Genomic DNA, 23584 nt, shown 5'->3' with positions numbered 1-23584 from the left:
TTAAAAAACCATAAAAAAGATTATTGTTCACAACAATATCATTACTTTGTATGTTTCACATTTATCAGTATCTTTATAATCTAGGCTATAGGTTCTACCCTGTTATTTATCGTCCTTTGGGACACGTCTGAGCAGGGAAATTCACCACGGGAGTCAAAGGGGTTTCGTTAAATGTAACGTGCTTTTGGATAGGATTAGGACATACATTTTCGAGTGTTAAGCTCACAACAAAAGAGGTTGAAAAGTTTTATTCCACTAAAAGTGTACCTGGAACCATTAATGGTCTTCTGCAGTAGGGTTTTTAAGGCCATCTTCAATCAACAGACAATTAGCTTTTCTAAGCATCTAGTATTGATTTATGCATGTTTTATTACTAAGATGTGTATTCAGTTCGAGCTAGTTATATTGTTGTAAGACCAAGTAAACGCTGGATTACAGTTATTGTCAAATTTCCCCCTCCCCCCTGCGACCTCCGTGTGGGCTCCAGGGGATGGTGTCAGAGGCCTTGTCGTGGCGAGGGGGCCCGAGCCTTGGCGCCTTATGCCAGGCCGCGAACTGTCTGACACCAACGCGTGACTAATAGCTGGCATACTACAGCTCAGGCGCCGTGGCCGACGTAGGCCAACGTATAGTTTGGAGTAAAACATATGAATGTCCCAAGTGTTTTAGTAAGTCCCGGCAACGAATAGTTCCAGGTATCTTTTGTATATTCCAATTATTCAATATATCTAGTACAGACGTTTCGTAATCCTATCCTGTCACAAAAATCATATACCCGAATGGGGACATCCTGAGACTTTCGATAACCCCTCAATTACTGATTTAGATGGGTTGTTACACTTCAAAGGCAATGTCTCGCTATGGTACGTAACATGTCTGGCAGAATTGACACGCTGTTGGTTTAACACGATACTAATGAAAAATAAAACAAAGCCCTTACATTCCAGATCAATCAAGGCTTGTCTTGTTCTCCTGCCTGCTTGTAGCAGCTCGTTATCATCATCAGCATCATCATCATCGTCGTCATCATCAACAGGGTTTCTTGCAACGTTTGGATTTGGTACAACTGCAATGGAATAGTTTTCTTTAAATCTCATGTTCCATACAATAATTAAAAATGTGTCTATTGAAGGGATCTTCCTGCAGGATGACCATTGCGAAGCCTTGGAATTATTATCAGACAATAGGGCACGTATAATTAAGTAATAGGAAATAAAAAAAACTAAGTGTTTGAAACCTAGGTGTATGAAGGCCATTGGTAGTGAATTTATTGGAAAATTGATGACTAAAACAAACACTGTCACTCAGTTGAGCATATGGCAACTAAAATAAACGCGATAATTAAACGTCATTTACCGTTTTCTGCAGGCATTGCTTCACCCAACAAGAAGTTGTGAAGGAGACAGCAAGCACTGATGATGTCGTTGACTTTCTCAGGCTTGTAGTACAACACAACTCCAGACGAATCCAAACATCAAAATCGCATTTTCAAAATGCCATTCACCCTTTCTATAACATTGCGACCTAGGTGACAAAAAGGTTTACATCAATGTGTGTGCTCTATATAGCTCCTGCTTTAAACAAAAAGACTTAACAACAAATTGGTGCAATATTGAAGCCTTATATTATAGCCCTATATTATTGATGTAACACTATGTGGATTAATAAACATAAGTTACCTGACATGTGAACGGTCCCCTCGGGGCACCAGGCGAAACCCCGTTGTAATTAGCCTTCCACCCGGGTTGAGGACTACCGGGTGGTGACCTTTTACTTGCCTCATTACTCGTGGGATCTCTATGGATTCTCTAAAAACTAAAACTAATAACAAACCTGGGCATGGAGCCGGTTCTACCGGTACCCAGCCTTCTCTCAGGGAAGGAGGCAACTCCCAACCTGCTTCTGGGCGTGATGCTGCCTCTGGCAGCAACCACCCGCAATCGGCGGAAGGCCAAAAGTCACCTCCTGCTCCTCAATCGGGTTCTACCAGGTTGAGTGAGGTTAATAGGAGGCGCAAGGCCAACCGCCGAAGAAAACAATCCCAAAAAGATGGCCAGAACTCTACACTGGGTGCAGGAGATACGGGCCGAGATGGGACTCCTGTACCTTCGGGTGCTGGGAGTAACGTCTTGGGTACGGACTCTACGCCTGGTGCAAGAGAAGCTACCATCCTTTCTGGAAAGAGAGCTAGGGCTGAGGACCCTGATCCCTCGCCTAGCTTACAAGCTGCGGCGTCAAAGAAGACCAAGTCTTACTGCGACGTCGCTAGTATTGTCAAGATGGCCATTGTTAAAGATGGCTATCCGACCAATGCGGTCACGGAGGAGGACGTTGTTCCCATCCAGGCCGCTATACTCGATGCACTGGACGCTGAGCTTTCTTCGGGAAGCTCGCTGCCGCGTCCTCTTAATTTCCACATCATGGCTGGGGCCATGATCTATTCATGTGGGGATTCTGCGACCGGCGATTGGCTCGTGAAGGTGCTACACCATAATGAGCGTGCCATAGGGGGAACACGGCTTTCAGTAATGAAGGCCAGTGAACTCCCGAAGCCGTTCAAGGTGTCCTTCCGGACCAAGGACCGTCGCACCACTGATCCGGCGGCTCTTCTCCGGCGATTGAAGGCCTACAACGGTCGGTTTCTGACCGACTGTTGGCGGTGCCTGAAGTCGTTCGATGAGAAGAGCACCAGACGCTGGATCTTCTTAATTGATGGCTCCTCCATGGAGGCCATCAAGGAGGCCGGCTTCGAGGGTCTGACTGGCGTGGATGTCGGGACTTTTAAAGTCCTGAATGCGCCTAAGGACCCTCTCCAGAATGCCCTTGAGGCTTCGGAAGAAGAAGGCAACACTGCAGCCAGCGTGAGTGGGGAGCTGGCAGCAAATATTGCTGGCATTAATTTAGAGCCATCCCTTCCAGATAGCTCAGACGTAGACCTCGGGACAGAGTCCGACTTTTTGAAGGACTCTGATACCGAGAGGACCTACGCTCCTGTCACTAGGATGGAGTTAGGGGCCGAGGGTGCTGCTGGTGGAGGCGTGCGAGATACCGGTCTTGGATCGGGACTCCGCGCTACCGCCAAGCAGTAGCCGGGGCCGCCTCTATTCCTTTGATATGAGCATCAAGGTGATCCAGATCAACCTGCATCACTGCAAAGCAGCCTCGGCAGTTTTATGCCGGAGGTTTGCCTTAGAGGGCCTGGATGTGGCCCTCATTCAGGAACCTTGGATTCATAATGGCAAAATCCTTGGTTTAAAGAATGCAGGTAATATCTCTTATGACTTTACCTCACCCAACCCCAGGGCGTGTGTTCTGACCAGGAAGGGTCTTGATATTCTTCCGCTTCCGAACTACCTCACTAGGGATACTGCTGTGATTAAGGTAATGCCCTCCTCTTTTGGAGAGGCAACTGGCCTTACCATGGCGTCCGCTTACTTTCCCCATGATGCCACGGGTTCCCCTCCACCACAGGAGGTTGTCGCTCTTGTCGACCGCTGTGAGAGGCAGGGGGACAGGCTCATTTTGGGCTGTGATGCCAATGCCCACCATGTCACGTGGGGCAGCAGTGACTGCAACAGACGTGGTGATGAACTGCTTGAATATCTGGTCGGTACGAACCTGCATATTCTCAACAGGCACAATGAGCCAACCTTTGTTACTTCTAACAGAAAGGAGGTCATTGATGTCACCCTGGCCACAGACAATATCAGTCTGTCGGTTTTTAACTGGCATGTGTCTAATGAACCGTCTCTTTCGGACCATAGGCACATCTGCTTCTCGGTTGCAGTCAAGTCAACTTCGGTTAAGACGGAACTGCGCAACCCCCGTCGGACCGACTGGTCCGGCTACAGGGAGGAACTTCGCCTCCTTCTCAGAGGTAATGCTCCAAAGCTTTCCTCGGTGCTGGAATTTGATTCGGCAGTTGATCTCATGCAACAAGCCATTATCGATTCCTACCACCACAACTGTCCAGCGAAGCTTGCCAGCCGGCCAAGGCTCGTTCCTTGGTGGAATACGGAACTTGGCAAGCTTCGCAAGCTCACTTGGAAACTCTTTAATAGGGCTAAGAGGACTGGGGACTGGACTATTTATAGACAGACCCTCAATAAGTATAATAAAGCCATCCGGGAGGCCAAGAGGAACTCCTGGAGGGACTTTTGCTACTGCCAAAATCATGAAGATCCTGGCTCATGATAACACTCACCAGCTCAGCACCATCAAGGTGGCAGATGGTGAGTTTACCAAGTCAGGGACTGATACCCTTAAGCATATGCTTAAGGTACACTTCCCGGACTCCAAGGCCTATGACCTCACAGGCGCCGACGCTCCCCCCGTGCACTTTCGGAGAGCGCACAGGGCGGACTGGGGCATCGCCAATACTCTAGACTTCAGTGGGCTGTAAACTCGTTTCAGCCCTACAAGTCCCCTGGCCCAGATGGCGTCTTTCCCGCCCTCCTCCAGGAAGGCATAGACGCCATTGGCCCTCATCTGTGCAGGATATTTAGAGCCTGCATTGCTCTGGCGCATATTCCAGATGTCTGGAAGCGCTCGAAGGTTATCTTTATTCCCAAACCTGGGAAGTCGAGCTATCTTGAGGCTAAGGCATTTAGACTTATCTGTCTTACCTCTTTCTTCCTAAAGACTTTAGAGAAATTGGTGGACAGGTATCTGCGGGATGGTGTTCTTTCCCACACTCCCCTGTCCACTTTTCAGTTTGCCTATCAGAAAGGCAAGTCCACAGAGACGGCGCTTCATGGCATTTTGAACTGCCTTGACAGGGCCTTCGAGTTCAAGGAGATGTCTTTGGCTATCTTCCTTGATATTGAGGGTGCCTTTGATAGGGTCTCTAGTGATGTCATCCTTCGCGCTGCGGAGCGGTTTGGTATTGACGACACTTTGTGTTGTTGGATAAAATCCATGCTCACGTATCGCAGGGTGACGGCGTCTCTTCTCGGGGAAACCTTGGAGATCTCCACCGACCGTGGCTGTCCTCAGGGAGGGGTTCTTTCCCCTCTTCTTTGGTGCCTGGTGGTGGATGAGCTGCTGGGTCGACTCGGGGAGAGGGGATGTCACTGTTTTGGCTATGCGGATGACATCGCAGTGATTGTTACAGGGAGGTTCCCTACAACTATCGCTGCACTGATGAAGTCTGTCTTGCATGATGTTGAGGATTGGTGTGGGGGTGTTAACCTAACCGTCAATCCCAACAAGACTGTCCTTATACCGTTTACTCGGAAAAGGACTAATGACCTATTCAACGATATTTCCTTCTTTGGACAGGTTTTAAAGAAGTCCTCCGAGGTCAAATACCTTGGCGTGACTTTCGATGCCAAGCTTACTTGGAAGACCCACCTTGATCTGAGTATCAAGAAGGCCAAAATTTTATTTTGGCGTTTAAGAAGTTCAGTCAGCAAGTCCTGGGGCTTAAGCCCTAGCGCTGTAAACTGGATCTATACCAGGATCATCAGGCCAGTGGTCTCCTATGGAGCTCTTGTCTGGTGGCCCAGGGTTCGCCTTAAAACAGCCCAAGATGAACTACGCAAGCTTCAAAGGCTGGCGTGCATCGGTATCACGGGGTCCATGAGGACAGCCCCCACAGCTTCTCTGGAAATCCTTCTCAATATGCTTCCTCTTCACCTTTTTATTGAGGAGGAAGCTATTATGGGAGCCTGTAGGCTCAACAACCTCGGCTGGTGGAAGCCCAAGCATTGGGACTTCAGTCACACCAAGCTTTTCAGTGAGTACAGCAGTACTGAGCCATCACACGTGATGGTCTCAGATAAGTCTGTTATATCATACCACTTCGACAAGCCCTTCAGCGTGCACTTTCCCAGTCGCGCTGATTGGGAGACAACCCCAGTCCCCGGGACTGGGGGGGAGTCCGTCTGGTTCACGGACGGCTCCAAGACGGACTCTGGAGTTGGAGCCGGGGTCTACTGCTTGACCAAGAAGTTTGGTTTTTACGAGAGCCTTGGCAACTATGCCAGCGTTTTCCAGGCGGAAATCATGGCCATTTGTTTATGCGCGGATTTCTGCAACAAGAAAAACTATTGCGGACGGACGATTCAGATCTATTCGGATAGTCAGGCCGCCCTCAAGGCGCTAAATCAGTGCCTTGTCGATTCCAGACTGGTGCTCAGCTGTCTGGATCTGCTGGGTTCTTTGGCTGCCCGCAACAAGGTTCAATTGCTGTGGGTGCCAGGGCACTGCGGATACCTGGGCAATGAGAGGGCTGATATGTATGCCAAAAGGGGGGCTGAGGCGAAGTTCTTCGGACCAGAGCCTGCGGTTCCCATCCCCCATGGCATCATTCGCCATAGGATTCACTGCCGGATGTCTGCACTTCAACTGCAGCTCTGGCTTGACATGGATGGACAGAGACAGGCCAAGGAGTTTGTCCCGGGTCCTTCTATCACTAGAGCAAAGGAACTGCTTGCCCTCACTAAAAACAAAATTAGGCTGGTCACCAGTCTCCTCACTGGACACTGCCGGCTGAATAGACACCTGCACTTATTGGGCATCGTTGATGACCCACTCTGTAGGTTCTGCCGGGAGGTAGAGGAAACCTCCTCCCATATCCTCTGTAGCTGCGACTACCTCGCGGCCTTGAGGTTCGAGCATTTCGACATGCATACTATGGAACCTCACCAGTTCTCTACTGTCTCGGCCAACCGGATTCTCCGATTCATCGAGGCGACAGGACTCTTCGTAGTCTAACAAGCTCGGGGCGCACAATATACCCTTCAACAATAACAATAACAATACACTTCAAAGGCAATGTCTCGCTATGGTACGTAACATGTCTGGCAGAATTGACACGCTGTTGGTTTAACACGATACTAATGAAAAATAAATCAAAGCCCTTACATTCCAGATCAATCAAGGCTTGTCTTGTTCTCCTGCCTGCTTGTAGCAGCTCGTTATCATCATCAGCATCATCATCATCGTCGTCATCATCAACAGGGTTTCTTGCAACGTTTGGATTTGGTACAACTGCAATGGAATAGTTTTCTTTAAATCTCATGTTCCATACAATAATTAAAAATGTGTCTATTGAAGGGATCTTCCTGCAGGATGACCATTGCGAAGCCTTGGAATTATTATCAGACAATAGGGCACGTATAATTAAGTAATAGGAAATAAAAAAACTAAGTGTTTGAAACCTAGGTGTATGAAGGCCATTGGTAGTGAATTTATTGGAAAATTGATGACTAAAACAAACACTGTCACTCAGTTGAGCATATGGCAACTAAAATAAACGCGATAATTAAACGTCATTTACCGTTTTCTGCAGGCATTGCTTCACCCAACAAGAAGTTGTGAAGGAGACAGCAAGCACTGATGATGTCGTTGACTTTCTCAGGCTTGTAGTACAACACAACTCCAGACGAATCCAAACATCAAAATCGCATTTTCAAAATGCCATTCACCCTTTCTATAACATTGCGACCTAGGTGACAAAAATGTTTACATCAATGTGTGTGCTCTATATAGCTCCTGCTTTAAACAAAAAGACTTAACAACAAATTGGTGCAATATTGAAGCCTTATATTATAGCCCTATATTATTGATGTAACACTATGTGGATTAATAAACATAAGTTACCTGACATGTGACGTTGGTTGTACCGTTGCTCATTCGGCGTTCTAGGTTGAAGAAGGGGAGTCATTAAAAATGGCTGAAGAGGATAGCCACTGTCTCCAAGAAGATATCCTTCAGGCATTTCATGATTCTTAAATCGCTCCAGCACGCCACAGAATCGCCAAATGAAAGCATCATGAGTGCTACCACCCCATTGAGCCACAACATCCGTGATACGGGTTTCGTTGTCACATATCTATAGCATGATAAAGGACTGTTAGTTGTCAGTTTGTCTATAGTTAGATAGAATTAGAATATCACTTACCAATTGCAAATTAATGGAATAATTTCCATGCCTATCAAGATAGCCATTGGGTTCCTCAGCTGGTTTTTTAATTAGGATGTGGGTGCAGTCAATAGCACCAAGAACATCAGGGAAAACGCACCTGGCTCTGAATGACGCCTGCAACAGTCGTATTAAATTTTAGAATTCTATTACACAATCTATCGTCTCAAACTAAATACCAACCTTGATCGCTTCCACTTCGGCATTTCCAGTGGGAAAGCGTATATAATGCGTCATCGTGGCATTGATTGCATCAGTAACTCGACCAATAGATCTACTCACTGATGGTTGGCTCATTCCATGTTCGTAATTGCTTGCAAGGCTGTGTTGGAAAGAGCCAGAGCCATAGAAAAGCAAGGTAACTAAGACCTCGTCTTGAACACTAAGCATGTATAAGCCTTGGGGGCGTTCTTTCAGTAGTTCCGGCGTTAAAATTTTGACAAGTGCCTCTACTTTAACCTTTGTCATTCGATACTGGCGCAAAAATTCAGCATCCGGCAAAACAAATCCATCTCCTCTAATCCTTCGATAAATTACACGTTCCTCTTCTTCTAAGGCAGCATCAGCCATCAAAACACCACCGATCGCGGCCATTGTAGGAAAGAGAATAAATGCTGTCGTCTGCTTTCGGTGCGTTCAGCAATGAAATGTAACCGAAATCCCAAACTGGTTAACCGGGTTTTAAGGTTGAACGAAAGCTCTTTCCACGTAGAATTGTTTAAAATTCCCGCCCAGCATCTGCCTGTTTTTTCGACCTAGCACGTCACAGAATCCAAAATAGTGACGAAAGCGTTTCCGCCACTCAGAAGAGAGAATCCAATTTCGCTCCGGACCAATGAGCGAGGAGAATCCAAGGGGGCGGGGAAGGCTAAGCCTGCAGAATACGGCGGCAGATTGATAAAGGCTCTCGAGCCGAAAGCTCTCTGTATTTTATCGGAATTATTTACACCCGAATAAAATAGTTTTTGTTTATATCCATGTGATTCTCTTTATGTTTTAAATTAGTCTTATTGTTAAAAATACCATGGACATCGAAAGTTTTAATATTTACGCCAGATATTTTGCAATTTTTAAAATTTTTATTTTTATTTTTAAAATTTCTGCCAAATATGCAGATTTCTTCCGTTTCACTAACGTGTTCTTGTCCACTACACGGTCTTCTGGTGATTGCGCTTGTTCAAGGCCAACTGAATTCATTTTACTGCCCTTCGCCCCTTAAACAATCGCTTTCTTCGAGTACGTATTGCTTATGGCTCAAACATCAATTTAATCAATACCAGGAAATGTAACGTACAAACATAGAATTGGGCTGTAGTACTCAGAATGTCTATATGATAAAACGTCAGCACTAATTTATAGAAAGCTCTTGTTTGAAAACCTGTTCCAATAAATTTATTATAATTTAAAGAACAGTTAACTAAAAGGGAACTAAACGTTGTTGTACCTTGTAACCTTATTAACCTCTTGGTTTTACAACCTCTCCTTAAAGAACAATTTACAATATTAGTTAAAGTAGTCTAAACCAGCCGCCGTATTCTGCAGGCTTAGCCTTCCCCGCCCCCTTGGATTCTCCTCGCTCATTGGTCCGGAGCGAAATTGGATTCTCTCTTCTGAGTGGCGGAAACGCTTTCGTCACTATTTTGGATTCTGTGACGTGCTAGGTCGAAAAAACAGGCAGATGCTGGGCGGGAATTTTAAACAATTCTACGTGGAAAGAGCTTTCGTTCAACCTTAAAACCCGGTTAACCAGTTTGGGATTTCGGTTACATTTCATTGCTGAACGCACCGAAAGCAGACGACAGCATTTATTCTCTTTCCTACAATGGCCGCGATCGGTGGTGTTTTGATGGCTGATGCTGCCTTAGAAGAAGAGGAACGTGTAATTTATCGAAGGATTAGAGGAGATGGATTTGTTTTGCCGGATGCTGAATTTTTGCGCCAGTATCGAATGACAAAGGTTAAAGTAGAGGCACTTGTCAAAATTTTAACGCCGGAACTACTGAAAGAACGCCCCCAAGGCTTATACATGCTTAGTGTTCAAGACGAGGTCTTAGTTACCTTGCTTTTCTATGGCTCTGGCTCTTTCCAACACAGCCTTGCAAGCAATTACGAACATGGAATGAGCCAACCATCAGTGAGTAGATCTATTGGTCGAGTTACTGATGCAATCAATGCCACGATGACGCATTATATACGCTTTCCCACTGGAAATGCCGAAGTGGAAGCGATCAAGGTTGGTATTTAGTTTGAGACGATAGATTGTGTAATAGAATTCTAAAATTTAATACGACTGTTGCAGGCGTCATTCAGAGCCAGGTGCGTTTTCCCTGATGTTCTTGGTGCTATTGACTGCACCCACATCCTAATTAAAAAACCAGCTGAGGAACCCAATGGCTATCTTGATAGGCATGGAAATTATTCCATTAATTTGCAATTGGTAAATGATATTCTAATTCTATCTAACTATAGACAAACTGACAACTAACAGTCCTTTATCATGCTATAGATATGTGACAACGAAACCCGTATCACGGATGTTGTGGCTCAATGGGGTGGTAGCACTCATGATGCTTTCATTTGGCGATTCTGTGGCGTGCTGGAGCGATTTAAGAATCATGAAATGCCTGAAGGATATCTTCTTGGAGACAGTGGCTATCCTCTTCAGCCATTTTTAATGACTCCCCTTCTTCAACCTAGAACGCCGAATGAGCAACGGTACAACCAACGTCACATGTCAGGTAACTTATGTTTATTAATCCACATAGTGTTACATCAATAATATAGGGCTATAATATAAGGCTTCAATATTGCACCAATTTGTTGTTAAGTCTTTTTGTTTAAAGCAGGAGCTATATAGAGCACACACATTGATGTAAACATTTTTGTCACCTAGGTCGCAATGTTATAGAAAGGGTGAATGGCATTTTGAAAATGCGATTTTGATGTTTGGATTCGTCTGGAGTTGTGTTGTACTACAAGCCTGAGAAAGTCAACGACATCATCAGTGCTTGCTGTCTCCTTCACAACTTCTTGTTGGGTGAAGCAATGCCTGCAGAAAACGGTAAATGACGTTTAATTATCGCGTTTATTTTAGTTGCCATATGCTCAACTGAGTGACAGTGTTTGTTTTAGTCATCAATTTTCCAATAAATTCACTACCAATGGCCTTCATACACCTAGGTTTCAAACACTTAGTTTTTTTATTTCCTATTACTTAATTATACGTGCCCTATTGTCTGATAATAATTCCAAGGCTTCGCAATGGTCATCCTGCAGGAAGATCCCTTCAATAGACACATTTTTAATTATTGTATGGAACATGAGATTTAAAGAAAACTATTCCATTGCAGTTGTACCAAATCCAAACGTTGCAAGAAACCCTGTTGATGATGACGACGATGATGATGATGCTGATGATGATAACGAGCTGCTACAAGCAGGCAGGAGAACAAGACAAGCCTTGATTGATCTGGAATGCAAGGGCTTTGATTTATTTTTCATTAGTATCGTGTTAAACCAACAGCGTGTCAATTCTGCCAGACATGTTACGTACCATAGCGAGACATTGCCTTTGAAGTGTATTGTTATTGTTATTGTTGAAGGGTATATTGTGCGCCCCGAGCTTGTTAGACTACGAAGAGTCCTGTCGCCTCGATGAATCGGAGAATCCGGTTGGCCGAGACAGTAGAGAACTGGTGAGGTTCCATAGTATGCATGTCGAAATGCTCGAACCTCAAGGCCGCGAGGTAGTCGCAGCTACAGAGGATATGGGAGGAGGTTTCCTCTACCTCCCGGCAGAACCTACAGAGTGGGTCATCAACGATGCCCAATAAGTGCAGGTGTCTATTCAGCCGGCAGTGTCCAGTGAGGAGACTGGTGACCAGCCTAATTTTGTTTTTAGTGAGGGCAAGCAGTTCCTTTGCTCTAGTGATAGAAGGACCCGGGACAAACTCCTTGGCCTGTCTCTGTCCATCCATGTCAAGCCAGAGCTGCAGTTGAAGTGCAGACATCCGGCAGTGAATCCTATGGCGAATGATGCCATGGGGGATGGGAACCGCAGGCTCTGGTCCGAAGAACTTCGCCTCAGCCCCCCTTTTGGCATACATATCAGCCCTCTCATTGCCCAGGTATCCGCAGTGCCCTGGCACCCACAGCAATTGAACCTTGTTGCGGGCAGCCAAAGAACCCAGCAGATCCAGACAGCTGAGCACCAGTCTGGAATCGACAAGGCACTGATTTAGCGCCTTGAGGGCGGCCTGACTATCCGAATAGATCTGAATCGTCCGTCCGCAATAGTTTTTCTTGTTGCAGAAATCCGCGCATAAACAAATGGCCATGATTTCCGCCTGGAAAACGCTGGCATAGTTGCCAAGGCTCTCGTAAAAACCAAACTTCTTGGTCAAGCAGTAGACCCCGGCTCCAACTCCAGAGTCCGTCTTGGAGCCGTCCGTGAACCAGACGGACTCCCCCCCAGTCCCGGGGACTGGGGTTGTCTCCCAATCAGCGCGACTGGGAAAGTGCACGCTGAAGGGCTTGTCGAAGTGGTATGATATAACAGACTTATCTGAGACCATCACGTGTGATGGCTCAGTACTGCTGTACTCACTGAAAAGCTTGGTGTGACTGAAGTCCCAATGCTTGGGCTTCCACCAGCCGAGGTTGTTGAGCCTACAGGCTCCCATAATAGCTTCCTCCTCAATAAAAAGGTGAAGAGGAAGCATATTGAGAAGGATTTCCAGAGAAGCTGTGGGGGCTGTCCTCATGGACCCCGTGATACCGATGCACGCCAGCCTTTGAAGCTTGCGTAGTTCATCTTGGGCTGTTTTAAGGCGAACCCTGGGCCACCAGACAAGAGCTCCATAGGAGACCACTGGCCTGATGATCCTGGTATAGATCCAGTTTACAGCGCTAGGGCTTAAGCCCCAGGACTTGCTGACTGAACTTCTTAAACGCCAAAATAAAATTTTGGCCTTCTTGATACTCAGATCAAGGTGGGTCTTCCAAGTAAGCTTGGCATCGAAAGTCACGCCAAGGTATTTGACCTCGGAGGACTTCTTTAAAACCTGTCCAAAGAAGGAAATATCGTTGAATAGGTCATTAGTCCTTTTCCGAGTAAACGGTATAAGGACAGTCTTGTTGGGATTGACGGTTAGGTTAACACCCCCACACCAATCCTCAACATCATGCAAGACAGACTTCATCAGTGCAGCGATAGTTGTAGGGAACCTCCCTGTAACAATCACTGCGATGTCATCCGCATAGCCAAAACAGTGACATCCCCTCTCCCCGAGTCGACCCAGCAGCTCATCCACCACCAGGCACCAAAGAAGAGGGGAAAGAACCCCTCCCTGAGGACAGCCACGGTCGGTGGAGATCTCCAAGGTTTCCCCGAGAAGAGACGCCGTCACCCTGCGATACGTGAGCATGGATTTTATCCAACAACACAAAGTGTCGTCAATACCAAACCGCTCCGCAGCGCGAAGGATGACATCACTAGAGACCCTATCAAAGGCACCCTCAATATCAAGGAAGATAGCCAAAGACATCTCCTTGAACTCGAAGGCCCTGTCAAGGCAGTTCAAAATGCCATGAAGCGCCGTCTCTGTGGACTTGCCTTTCTGATAGGCAAACTGAAAAGTGGACAGGGGAGTGTGGGAAAGAACACCATCCCGCAGATACCTGTCCACCAATTTCTCTAAAGTCTTTAGGAAGAAAGAGGTAAGACAGATAAGTCTAAATGCCTTAGCCTCAAGATAGCTCGACTTCCCAGGTTTGGGAATAAAGATAACCTTCGAGCGCTTCCAGACATCTGGAATATGCGCCAGAGCAATGCAGGCTCTAAATATCCTGCACAGATGAGGGCCAATGGCGTCTATGCCTTCCTGGAGGAGGGCGGGAAAGACGCCATCTGGGCCAGGGGACTTGTAGGGCTGAAACGAGTTTACAGCCCACTGAAGTCTAGAGTATTGGCGATGCCCCAGTCCGCCCTGTGCGCTCTCCGAAAGTGCACGGGGGGAGCGTCGGCGCCTGTGAGGTCATAGGCCTTGGAGTCCGGGAAGTGTACCTTAAGCATATGCTTAAGGGTATCAGTCCCTGACTTGGTAAACTCACCATCTGCCACCTTGATGGTGCTGAGCTGGTGAGTGTTATCATGAGCCAGGATCTTCATGATTTTGGCAGTAGCGGGGGCATCAGAGATGCTACCGCAAAAGTCCCTCCAGGAGTTCCTCTTGGCCTCCCGGATGGCTTTATTATACTTATTGAGGGTCTGTCTATAAATAGTCCAGTCCCCAGTCCTCTTAGCCCTATTAAAGAGTTTCCAAGTGAGCTTGCGAAGCTTGCCAAGTTCCGTATTCCACCAAGGAACGAGCCTTGGCCGGCTGGCAAGCTTCGCTGGACAGTTGTGGTGGTAGGAATCGATAATGGCTTGTTGCATGAGATCAACTGCCGAATCAAATTCCAGCACCGAGGAAAGCTTTGGAGCATTACCTCTGAGAAGGAGGCGAAGTTCCTCCCTGTAGCCGGACCAGTCGGTCCGACGGCGGTTGCGCAGTTCCGTCTTAACCGAAGTTGACTTGACTGCAACCGAGAAGCAGATGTGCCTATGGTCCGAAAGAGACGGTTCATTAGACACATGCCAGTTAAAAACCGACAGACTGATATTGTCTGTGGCCAGGGTGACATTAATGACCTCCTTTCTGTTAGAAGTAACAAAGGTTGGCTCATTGTGCCTGTTGAGAATATGCAGGTTCGTACCGACCAGATATTCAAGCAGTTCATCACCACGTCTGTTGCAGTCACTGCTGCCCCACGTGACATGGTGGGCATTGGCATCACAGCCCAAAATGAGCCTGTCCCCCTGCCTCTCACAGCGGTCGACAAGAGCGACAACCTCCTGTGGTGGAGGGAAACCCGTGGCATCATGGGGAAAGTAAGCGGACGCCATGGTAAGGCCAGTTGCCTCTCCAAAAGAGGAGGGCATTACCTTAATCACAGCAGTATCCCTAGTGAGGTAGTTCGGAAGCGGAAGAATATCAAGACCCTTCCTGGTCAGAACACACGCCCTGGGGTTGGGTGAGGTAAAGTCATAAGAGATATTACCTGCATTCTTTAAACCAAGGATTTTGCCATTATGAATCCAAGGTTCCTGAATGAGGGCCACATCCAGGCCCTCTAAGGCAAACCTCCGGCATAAAACTGCCGAGGCTGCTTTGCAGTGATGCAGGTTGATCTGGATCACCTTGATGCTCATATCAAAGGAATAGAGGCGGCCCCGGCTACTGCTTGGCGGTAGTGCGGAGTCCCGATCCAAGACCGGTATCTCGCACGCCTCCACCAGCAGCACCCTCGGCCCCTAACTCCATCCTAGTGACAGGAGCGTAGGTCCTCTCGGTATCAGAGTCCTTCAAAAAGTCGGACTCTGTCTAGCGACGTCGCAGTAAGACTTGGTCTTCTTTGACGCCGCAGCTTGTAAGCTAGGCGAGGGATCAGGGTCCTCAGCCCTAGCTCTCTTTCCAGAAAGGATGGTAGCTTCTCTTGCACCAGGCGTAGAGTCCGTACCCAAGACGTTACTCCCAGCACCCGAAGGTACAGGAGTCCCATCTCGGCCCGTATCTCCTGCACCCAGTGTAGAGTTCTGGCCATCTTTTTGGGATTGTTTTCTTCGGCGGTTGGCCTTGCGCCTCCTATTAACCTCACTCAACCTGGTAGAACCCGATTGAGGAGCAGGAGGTGACTTTTGGCCTTCCGCCGATTGCGGGTGGTTGCTGCCAGAGGCAGCATCACGCCCAGAAGCAGGTTGGGAGTTGCCTCCTTCCCTGAGAGAAGGCTGGGTACCGGTAGAACCGGCTCCATGCCCAGGTTTGTTATTAGTTTTAGTTTTTAGAGAATCCATAGAGATCCCACGAGTAATGAGGCAAGTAAAAGGTCACCACCCGGTAGTCCTCAACCCGGGTGGAAGGCTAATTACAACGGGGTTTCGCCTGGTGCCCCGAGGGGACCGTTCACATGTCAGGTAACTTATGTTTATTAATCCACATAGTGTTACATCAATAATATAGGGCTATAATATAAGGCTTCAATATTGCACCAATTTGTTGTTAAGTCTTTTTGTTTAAAGCAGGAGCTATATAGAGCACACACATTGATGTAAACATTTTTGTCACCTAGGTCGCAATGTTATAGAAAGGGTGAATGGCATTTTGAAAATGCGATTTTGATGTTTGGATTCGTCTGGAGTTGTGTTGTACTACAAGCCTGAGAAAGTCAACGACATCATCAGTGCTTGCTGTCTCCTTCACAACTTCTTGTTGGGTGAAGCAATGCCTGCAGAAAACGGTAAATGACGTTTAATTATCGCGTTTATTTTAGTTGCCATATGCTCAACTGAGTGACAGTGTTTGTTTTAGTCATCAATTTTCCAATAAATTCACTACCAATGGCCTTCATACACCTAGGTTTCAAACACTTAGTTTTTTATTTCCTATTACTTAATTATACGTGCCCTATTGTCTGATAATAATTCCAAGGCTTCGCAATGGTCATCCTGCAGGAAGATCCCTTCAATAGACACATTTTTAATTATTGTATGGAACATGAGATTTAAAGAAAACTATTCCATTGCAGTTGTACCAAATCCAAACGTTGCAAGAAACCCTGTTGATGATGACGACGATGATGATGATGCTGATGATGATAACGAGCTGCTACAAGCAGGCAGGAGAACAAGACAAGCCTTGATTGATCTGGAATGTAAGGGCTTTGATTTATTTTTCATTAGTATCGTGTTAAACCAACAGCGTGTCAATTCTGCCAGACATGTTACGTACCATAGCGAGACATTGCCTTTGAAGTGTAACAACCCATCTAAATCAGTAATTGAGGGATTATCGAAAGTCTCAGGATGTCCCCATTCGGGTATATGATTTTTGTGACAGGATAGGATTACGAAACGTCTGTACTAGATATATTGAATAATTGGAATATACAAAAGATACCTGGAACTATTCGTTGCCGGGACTTACTAAAACACTTGGGACATTCATATGTTTTACTCCAAACTATACGTTGGCCTACGTCGGCCACGGCCCCTGAGCTGTAGTATGCCAGCTATTAGTCACGCGTTGGTGTCAGACAGTTCGCGGCCTGGCATAAGGCGCCAAGGCTCGGGCCCCCTCGCCACGACAAGGCCTCTGACACCATCCCCTGGAGCCCACACGGAGGTCGCAGGGGGGAGAGGGAAATTTGACAATAACTGTAATCCAGCGTTTACTTGGTCTTACAACAATATAACTAGCTCGAACTGAATACACATCTTAGTAATAAAACATGCATAAATCAATACTAGATGCTTAGAAAAGCTAATTGTCTGTTGATTGAAGATGGCCTTAAAAACCCTACTGCAGAAGACCATTAATGGTTCCAGGTACACTTTTAGTGGAATAAAACTTTTCAACCTCTTTTGTTGTGAGCTTAATACTCGAAAATGTATGTCCTAATCCTATCCAAAAGCACGTTACATTTAACGAAACCCCTTTGACTCCCGTGGTGAATTTCCCTGCTCAGACGTGTCCCAAAGGACGATAAATAACAGGGTAGAACCTATAGCCTAGATTATAAAGATACTGATAAATGTGAAACATACAAAGTAATGATATATTGGGGTTCACTTGATGATCATCGACATAACGACATATTGTAACCGATTACCATGCACATGTGACACATGTACATAATATTGGGATGTAAAAAAGTGTAACTTTCTGATTTTTGTGTAGGAGTGACGAACCAGACAAGTCTGTGATGAAAAGAGACTGAGCCATAGAAAAACCAGGTCATTAGACCTTAGTCGTCAACAATCAGCACGTATAACAGTCGTTCGAGTTAGGACCTTATCACAGCACACAACTAGCACTCTTTGTCTTGTATCATGGCATAGCACCTCCGCTTATGACAAGACTGCTGAAAAGAGGCTGAGCCATAGAAAAACAAGGTCATTAGACCTTAGTCGTCAACAATCAGCACGTATAACAGTCGTTCGAGTTAGGACCTTATCACAGCACACAACTAGCACTCTTTGTCTTGTATCATGGCATAGCACCTCCGCTTATGACAAGACTGCTGAAAAGAGGCTGAGCCATAGAAAAACAAGGTAATTAGACTTTCGTCTTCAACAATCAGCACGTATAACAGTCGGTCGAGTTAGGACCTTAGCACAGCCCACAACTTGCGCTCATCTAGAATGCGTCTTATCTAATTCGACACTACATTTCACTCATGCCTATTGGGTACCGCGGCTGCAAGGTCAACCAGACACCACACCTATACAACTACGTCATTCGAAGACCACTGACGATGGGAACCAACTACTAGATGAACCATTGCATCCTTCAACCCATGACAAGATTTGAGTCGATCTCCATGAAAAAAGAATCTGCCCAGGCACAGTTTCCATGGTTTACAGTCTTGTCTGTCTGGTCCTGTAACATGCACAAATCTGTTTTATTCTCAATTTGGACCTACATAAGAAGTAATATCGCACGCACGTGAAACTCCCCTTGCTGTCTTTTAAGTGCCCGTTGCGTTGCAGTTCACCTGCAACGTGTTACACCTTCATTCCACAATGGGTACATTTAACCCATGTAGTCTCACATAACTATACGGGTCGACAAAGATTCTTAGGAAAGGATTGATGAGTTTGTACCGATTACACTGCAGTGGAGGCAGCACACATTTAAAGTAAACGCTTAGATAAGACATAATTAATAACTTGCTCCATGTATTGGAGAATAAGAGCTATCAATAAATTAACAGTTAGAGATGTGTAAACGGTGGTGAGCGTGTAAAGAGTGCACGCAATATATTATCTGTCGCCTTTTTCTTACTCGTAAAGGTACTGCAAATAGTGTATGCCATAAAGTAAATAACAATCAGCATTAAATGCAATGAAAATATAGAACGCACGCCAACAAATAAAAAGCAAGCTTTGTCAACAACCCAAAAATTTAAAGCAAATAAACAGTACAGGGTGTTTCTGAAAAGTCCATCACAAATTAAGGGGCGTGTTTATGGGACCAAACTGAGCGGAAAGTACCAAAGAACATGGGGTGTACAACATTTTGTTACGGAGATATGGCCTTCCAAACATTCGCCCCTAAAACAAGGAAATATCCAAAAATGAGGAGTAACACTTAAGGCCGACTAACCAGCTTGTTTAAAATTACTAGACAATTTCAATAGCCTTTAATCGAACAATTGATTTCTACCTTTACTAATCAGAAGCGTATAAATGAGTAGAAGTATGCCTACGGTGGTAATGTAAAATTAATCCCAAGTGACATGATGTTTCAAGATCTTCCCAGCACCAAGTAAAATGGTTCTGATTGAAGGGACTTTTATTAGCACAGCGTAAACAACGTTATTTTCAGGAATTAGTCCAAATGTCCACGGGCGGCATTACAAAAACGAGGCAGTCTTTCGAATGATACTTGGACATGTTGGAAGATCCCTGGCTTGTTCCTGTTATCTCAAACCGTAAAAAGCTACGCAAATCTTCATCATCACGGACAACACTCTTGTACGTTAGGTATGACCTTGAGAAAACCTAAAAGGACATCTCGAATGTATTTGAAAAACCCATCTCCAATTAAGGGGCGTGTTGTTTGTTTCCAACAGAGTAAACTCGCCCAGAGAACAATTACAATGCAGAGCCACGTTTCGGCGTTAATGGCCCACAAAGGTGGTCCCAAAAACAAGAACAAACTTTAATTTGTTTCGTTCAGTAAGTGTTTCATGTGTCATAGATAAAACGCCATGATTAATGCACAAAGAAAATGTTATTGACAAGTTTTCGGACCGCGATGCTGAAATGTGGTGGTGCACCATCGTGCATGAACCACATTCTGTTTATTAAACCTAAGGGTACGTCTTCGAGTAGTTCTGGTAAATCGTCCCGTAAGAACTACAAGTAAGCCACACCGTTTAACCTGGGCTCTAGGAAATATGGCCCAATTAAATTGTCACCCACAATACTACACCACACGTTTAAGCTGAATTGTACTTTGTGAATTCTAACGCAAGTTGCGTGTGGTTTTTTCTTAATCAGCAAACCAATTGGCGGCTGCTTGTTTTTTGATCGTCCTCGAAAATAGTGAGAACTTCGCCTATTCTTAAAAAACAGAGCACTATGTTTTTTAAGAAAGGAATAAAAGAGGTTTCACGTACATGTGTTTGTTTTATTAAACTCATAATTCAACGAAGTCTGTTACAATGCCTTTCTTCACAAATGCCGAATATGCGGATATGCACCTAATGTATGGACTAGCCGAGGGGAATGCCGCTGCAGCTGTACGCTTGTATCAGGAAAGATTTCCGCAGAGGCGACTACCAAATCGACTGACGTTCGAGGCTGTGGACAGACGTTTGAGGCAAGATGGACGAATCCAACCGGCTGGACCTCAACCTAGAGCGAGAGCCATCCCAGAGGCCGTAGAAGACGAAGTTCTCACCATTTTCGAGGACGAGCCTGAATCAAGTACCCGCCAAGTTGGTCGCCGATTAGGCGTAAACCACACGCTCGTGTGGAAAATCCTCAGAAGCCACCGGTTTCATCCTTTCCATGTTCAAAAAGTTCAAGGTTTGAATCCAGCGGACTACCCACGACGCACGGCGTTTTGTCAGTGGTTTCTGGCTAAAGTAAACGATATCGATTTTCCACGGGATTTGTTGGTTACTGACGAAGCTAACTTTTCACGGGATGGTATTATTAACTTACATAATAAACATCAATGGTCCCAGCTAAACCCCCACGCAACTTGCGTTAGAAGTCACCAAGTACAATTCAGTTTAAACGTGTGGTGTGGTATTGTGGGTGACAATTTAATTGGGCCATATTTCCTAGAGCCCAGGTTAAACGGTGTGGCTTACTTGCAGTTCTTACGGGACGATTTACCGGAACTACTCGAAGACGTACCCTTAGGTTTGGTAAACAGAATGTGGTTCATGCACGATGGTGCACCACCACATTTCAGCATCGCGGTCCGAAATTATCTTAACGCGACCTTCCCTTTGCGGTGGTTAGGTCGAGGTGGACCTGTGGAGTGGCCTGCTCGATCACCCGATCTGAACCCTTGTGATTTCTTTCTTTGGGGCCACCTGAAAGACTTAGTTTATCAGACTGAAGTGCCCGATGTTGAAGAGCTACGTCGACGAATAATTCACGGCTGTCAAACAATTCGCGAAACTCCAGGCATTTTTCAACGTGTAAGGGAATCATTTGTAAGACGTGCTAATGTGTGCCTTAACGCGGGTGGTGAACACTTTGAACAATTTTTGTAACTAGTTGCAATTAAATGTTAAAACTTGTCAATAAATTCATTTTCTTCGTGCATTAATCATGGCGTTTTATCTATGACACATGAAACACTTACTGAACGAAACAAATTAAAGTTTGTTCTTGTTTTTGGGACCACCTTTGTGGGCCATTAACGCCGAAACGTGGCTCTGCATTGTAATTGTTCTCTGGGCGAGTTTACTCTGTTGGAAACAAACAACACGCCCCTTAATTGGAGATGGGTTTTTCAAATACATTCGAGATGTCCTTTTAGGTTTTCTCAAGGTCATACCTAACGTACAAGAGTGTTGTCCGTGATGATGAAGATTTGCGTAGCTTTTTACGGTTTGAGATAACAGGAACAAGCCAGGGATCTTCCAACATGTCCAAGTATCATTCGAAAGACTGCCTCGTTTTTGTAATGCCGCCCGTGGACATTTGGACTAATTCCTGAAAATAACGTTGTTTACGCTGTGCTAATAAAAGTCCCTTCAATCAGAACCATTTTACTTGGTGCTGGGAAGATCTTGAAACATCATGTCACTTGGGATTAATTTTACATTACCACCGTAGGCATACTTCTACTCATTTATACGCTTCTGATTAGTAAAGGTAGAAATCAATTGTTCGATTAAAGGCTATTGAAATTGTCTAGTAATTTTAAACAAGCTGGTTAGTCGGTCTTAAGTGTTACTCCTCATTTTTGGATATTTCCTTGTTTTAGGGGCGAATGTTTGGAAGGCCATATCTCCGTAACAAAATGTTGTACACCCCATGTTCTTTGGTACTTTCCGCTCAGTTTGGTCCCATAAACACGCCCCTTAATTTGTGATGGACTTTTCAGAAACACCCTGTATATTACCATGCATATTAAGTGTGAACAATGACCTTAAATAGCGCAAAGGACAGAAGCTCAATAAATTAAATATTAAGAAACGTTAAATGCCACGCATGTTATGCACGACTTGAAATAAAATAAGAATACGTAATAAATTCATACCAAATAGAGCAAGTAATAAATGAAGGTTTAATTAAATAATGAATTTGTCGCAAATAGGGCAAACGCTGTGAAAAGCCAGGACAATAATTATGCAACCAATAATGATATTCAATAATGTATATTCTGAAGAAGCCAATCAGTAGCATCTTAGCTGGATATATCGTACCAATAATACTCAAGCTATTTACACTAGGGCAAGAAAGTAAATTCACATTGCAACAGAGTTTACGTCGAAACCGTTGCAACATGCCTAATTCAGCATGCAATACATAAAGAAAGCAAATTCATTCAATAAACATATTAAACAATTTAAAGGCCAAAGTGCACGGGGAATTTAGAATGCAATAAATAAAGCAAATTCATGCAATAAACATATTAAACAATTTAAAGGCCAAAGTGCACGGGGAATTTACCATGCAAGAAATAAAGAAATGAAACAATTTAAAGGCCAAAGTGCACGGGGAATTTAGAATGCAATAAATAAAGCAAATTCATTCAATAAACATATTAAACAATTTAAAGGCCAAAGTGCACGGGGAATTTAGAATGCAATTAATAAAGCAAATTCATTCAATAAACATATTAAACAATTTAAAGGCCAAAGTGCACGGGGAATTTAGCATGCAAGAAATAAAGAAATGAAACAATTTAAAGGCCAAAGTGCACGGGGAATTTAGAATGCAATAAATAAAGCAAATTCATTCAATAAACATATTAAACAATTTAAAGGCCAAAGTGCACGGGGTTTTTTGCATGCAAGAAATAAAGCAAATTCATTCAATAAACATATTAAACAATTTAAAGGCCAAAGTGCACGGGGAATTTAGCATGCAAGAAATAAAGAAATGAAACAATTTAAAGGCCAAAGTGCACGGGAACTTACCATGCAGTAACAAAATAAATTAAATAAGGCAATAAATAATGTACATGAAGCAAAAAAAGGCAATGGAAAAACTATATACAGGAAAATAATAAGGTACGCATGTGGCTTTAACATGCAAATTATAAAAAATTAAACTTAGGAAATAACTACGACTCGTTATTAGGGTTGGATGGATTTGGATATCGGCTTAGCAATGTTCTAATGTTTTCGGCTTCTATGAGCCTAGCCTGAGCATTCATCCGATCGGTTTCACGCCTAAAGGCTAAATTTTCGTTTATACCTTCAAGTACATGAAGGATTTGGCGCTGGGTGTCATTGGACGCTTCGATCGCAACCCTCTGACGTTTGGTCTCTTCGGTTAAACGTTCCGCTGCCAACCTCTGACCTTTGGCCGCCTCGGCGCACGCTTTGGCTGAAGCTGCCATCTCCTCCTTGTGCGTGAGA

The 23584-nt window shown here is 44.9% G+C and overlaps 1 protein-coding gene and 1 long non-coding RNA gene across 2 annotated transcripts; both read left to right on the top strand.

The window, feature by feature from the left end:
* Positions 1–16182: 16182 nt before the first annotated feature.
* Positions 16183–18057, top strand: LOC149704627 (uncharacterized). Its single transcript, XR_016381622.1, has 3 exons — positions 16183–16264; positions 16553–16678; positions 17704–18057. It is a non-coding gene; the product is annotated as an uncharacterized LOC149704627 (long non-coding RNA).
* Positions 18058–18957: 900 nt separating this feature from the next.
* LOC149704626 (uncharacterized) lies at positions 18958–22328 on the top strand. The gene is made up of 3 exons (XM_089865726.1): positions 18958–19511; positions 19601–20684; positions 22315–22328. Exons 2-3 carry the CDS (start codon positions 20195–20197, stop codon positions 22326–22328), a joined length of 504 nt encoding a protein of 167 aa, XP_089721852.1. The 5' UTR covers positions 18958–19511; positions 19601–20194.
* The last annotated feature ends 1256 nt before the right edge of the window (positions 22329–23584 follow it).

The sequence above is a fragment of the Phalangium opilio genome, unplaced genomic scaffold (genome assembly GCF_054372755.1).
Source record: "Phalangium opilio isolate 3A_F unplaced genomic scaffold, DU_Popi_V2 ptg000015l_1, whole genome shotgun sequence".
Lineage (NCBI taxonomy): Eukaryota > Metazoa > Arthropoda > Arachnida > Opiliones > Phalangiidae > Phalangium > Phalangium opilio.
The sequence above is the reverse complement of the archived record's forward strand: the minus strand, read 5'-3'. Positions and strand labels throughout refer to the sequence as shown.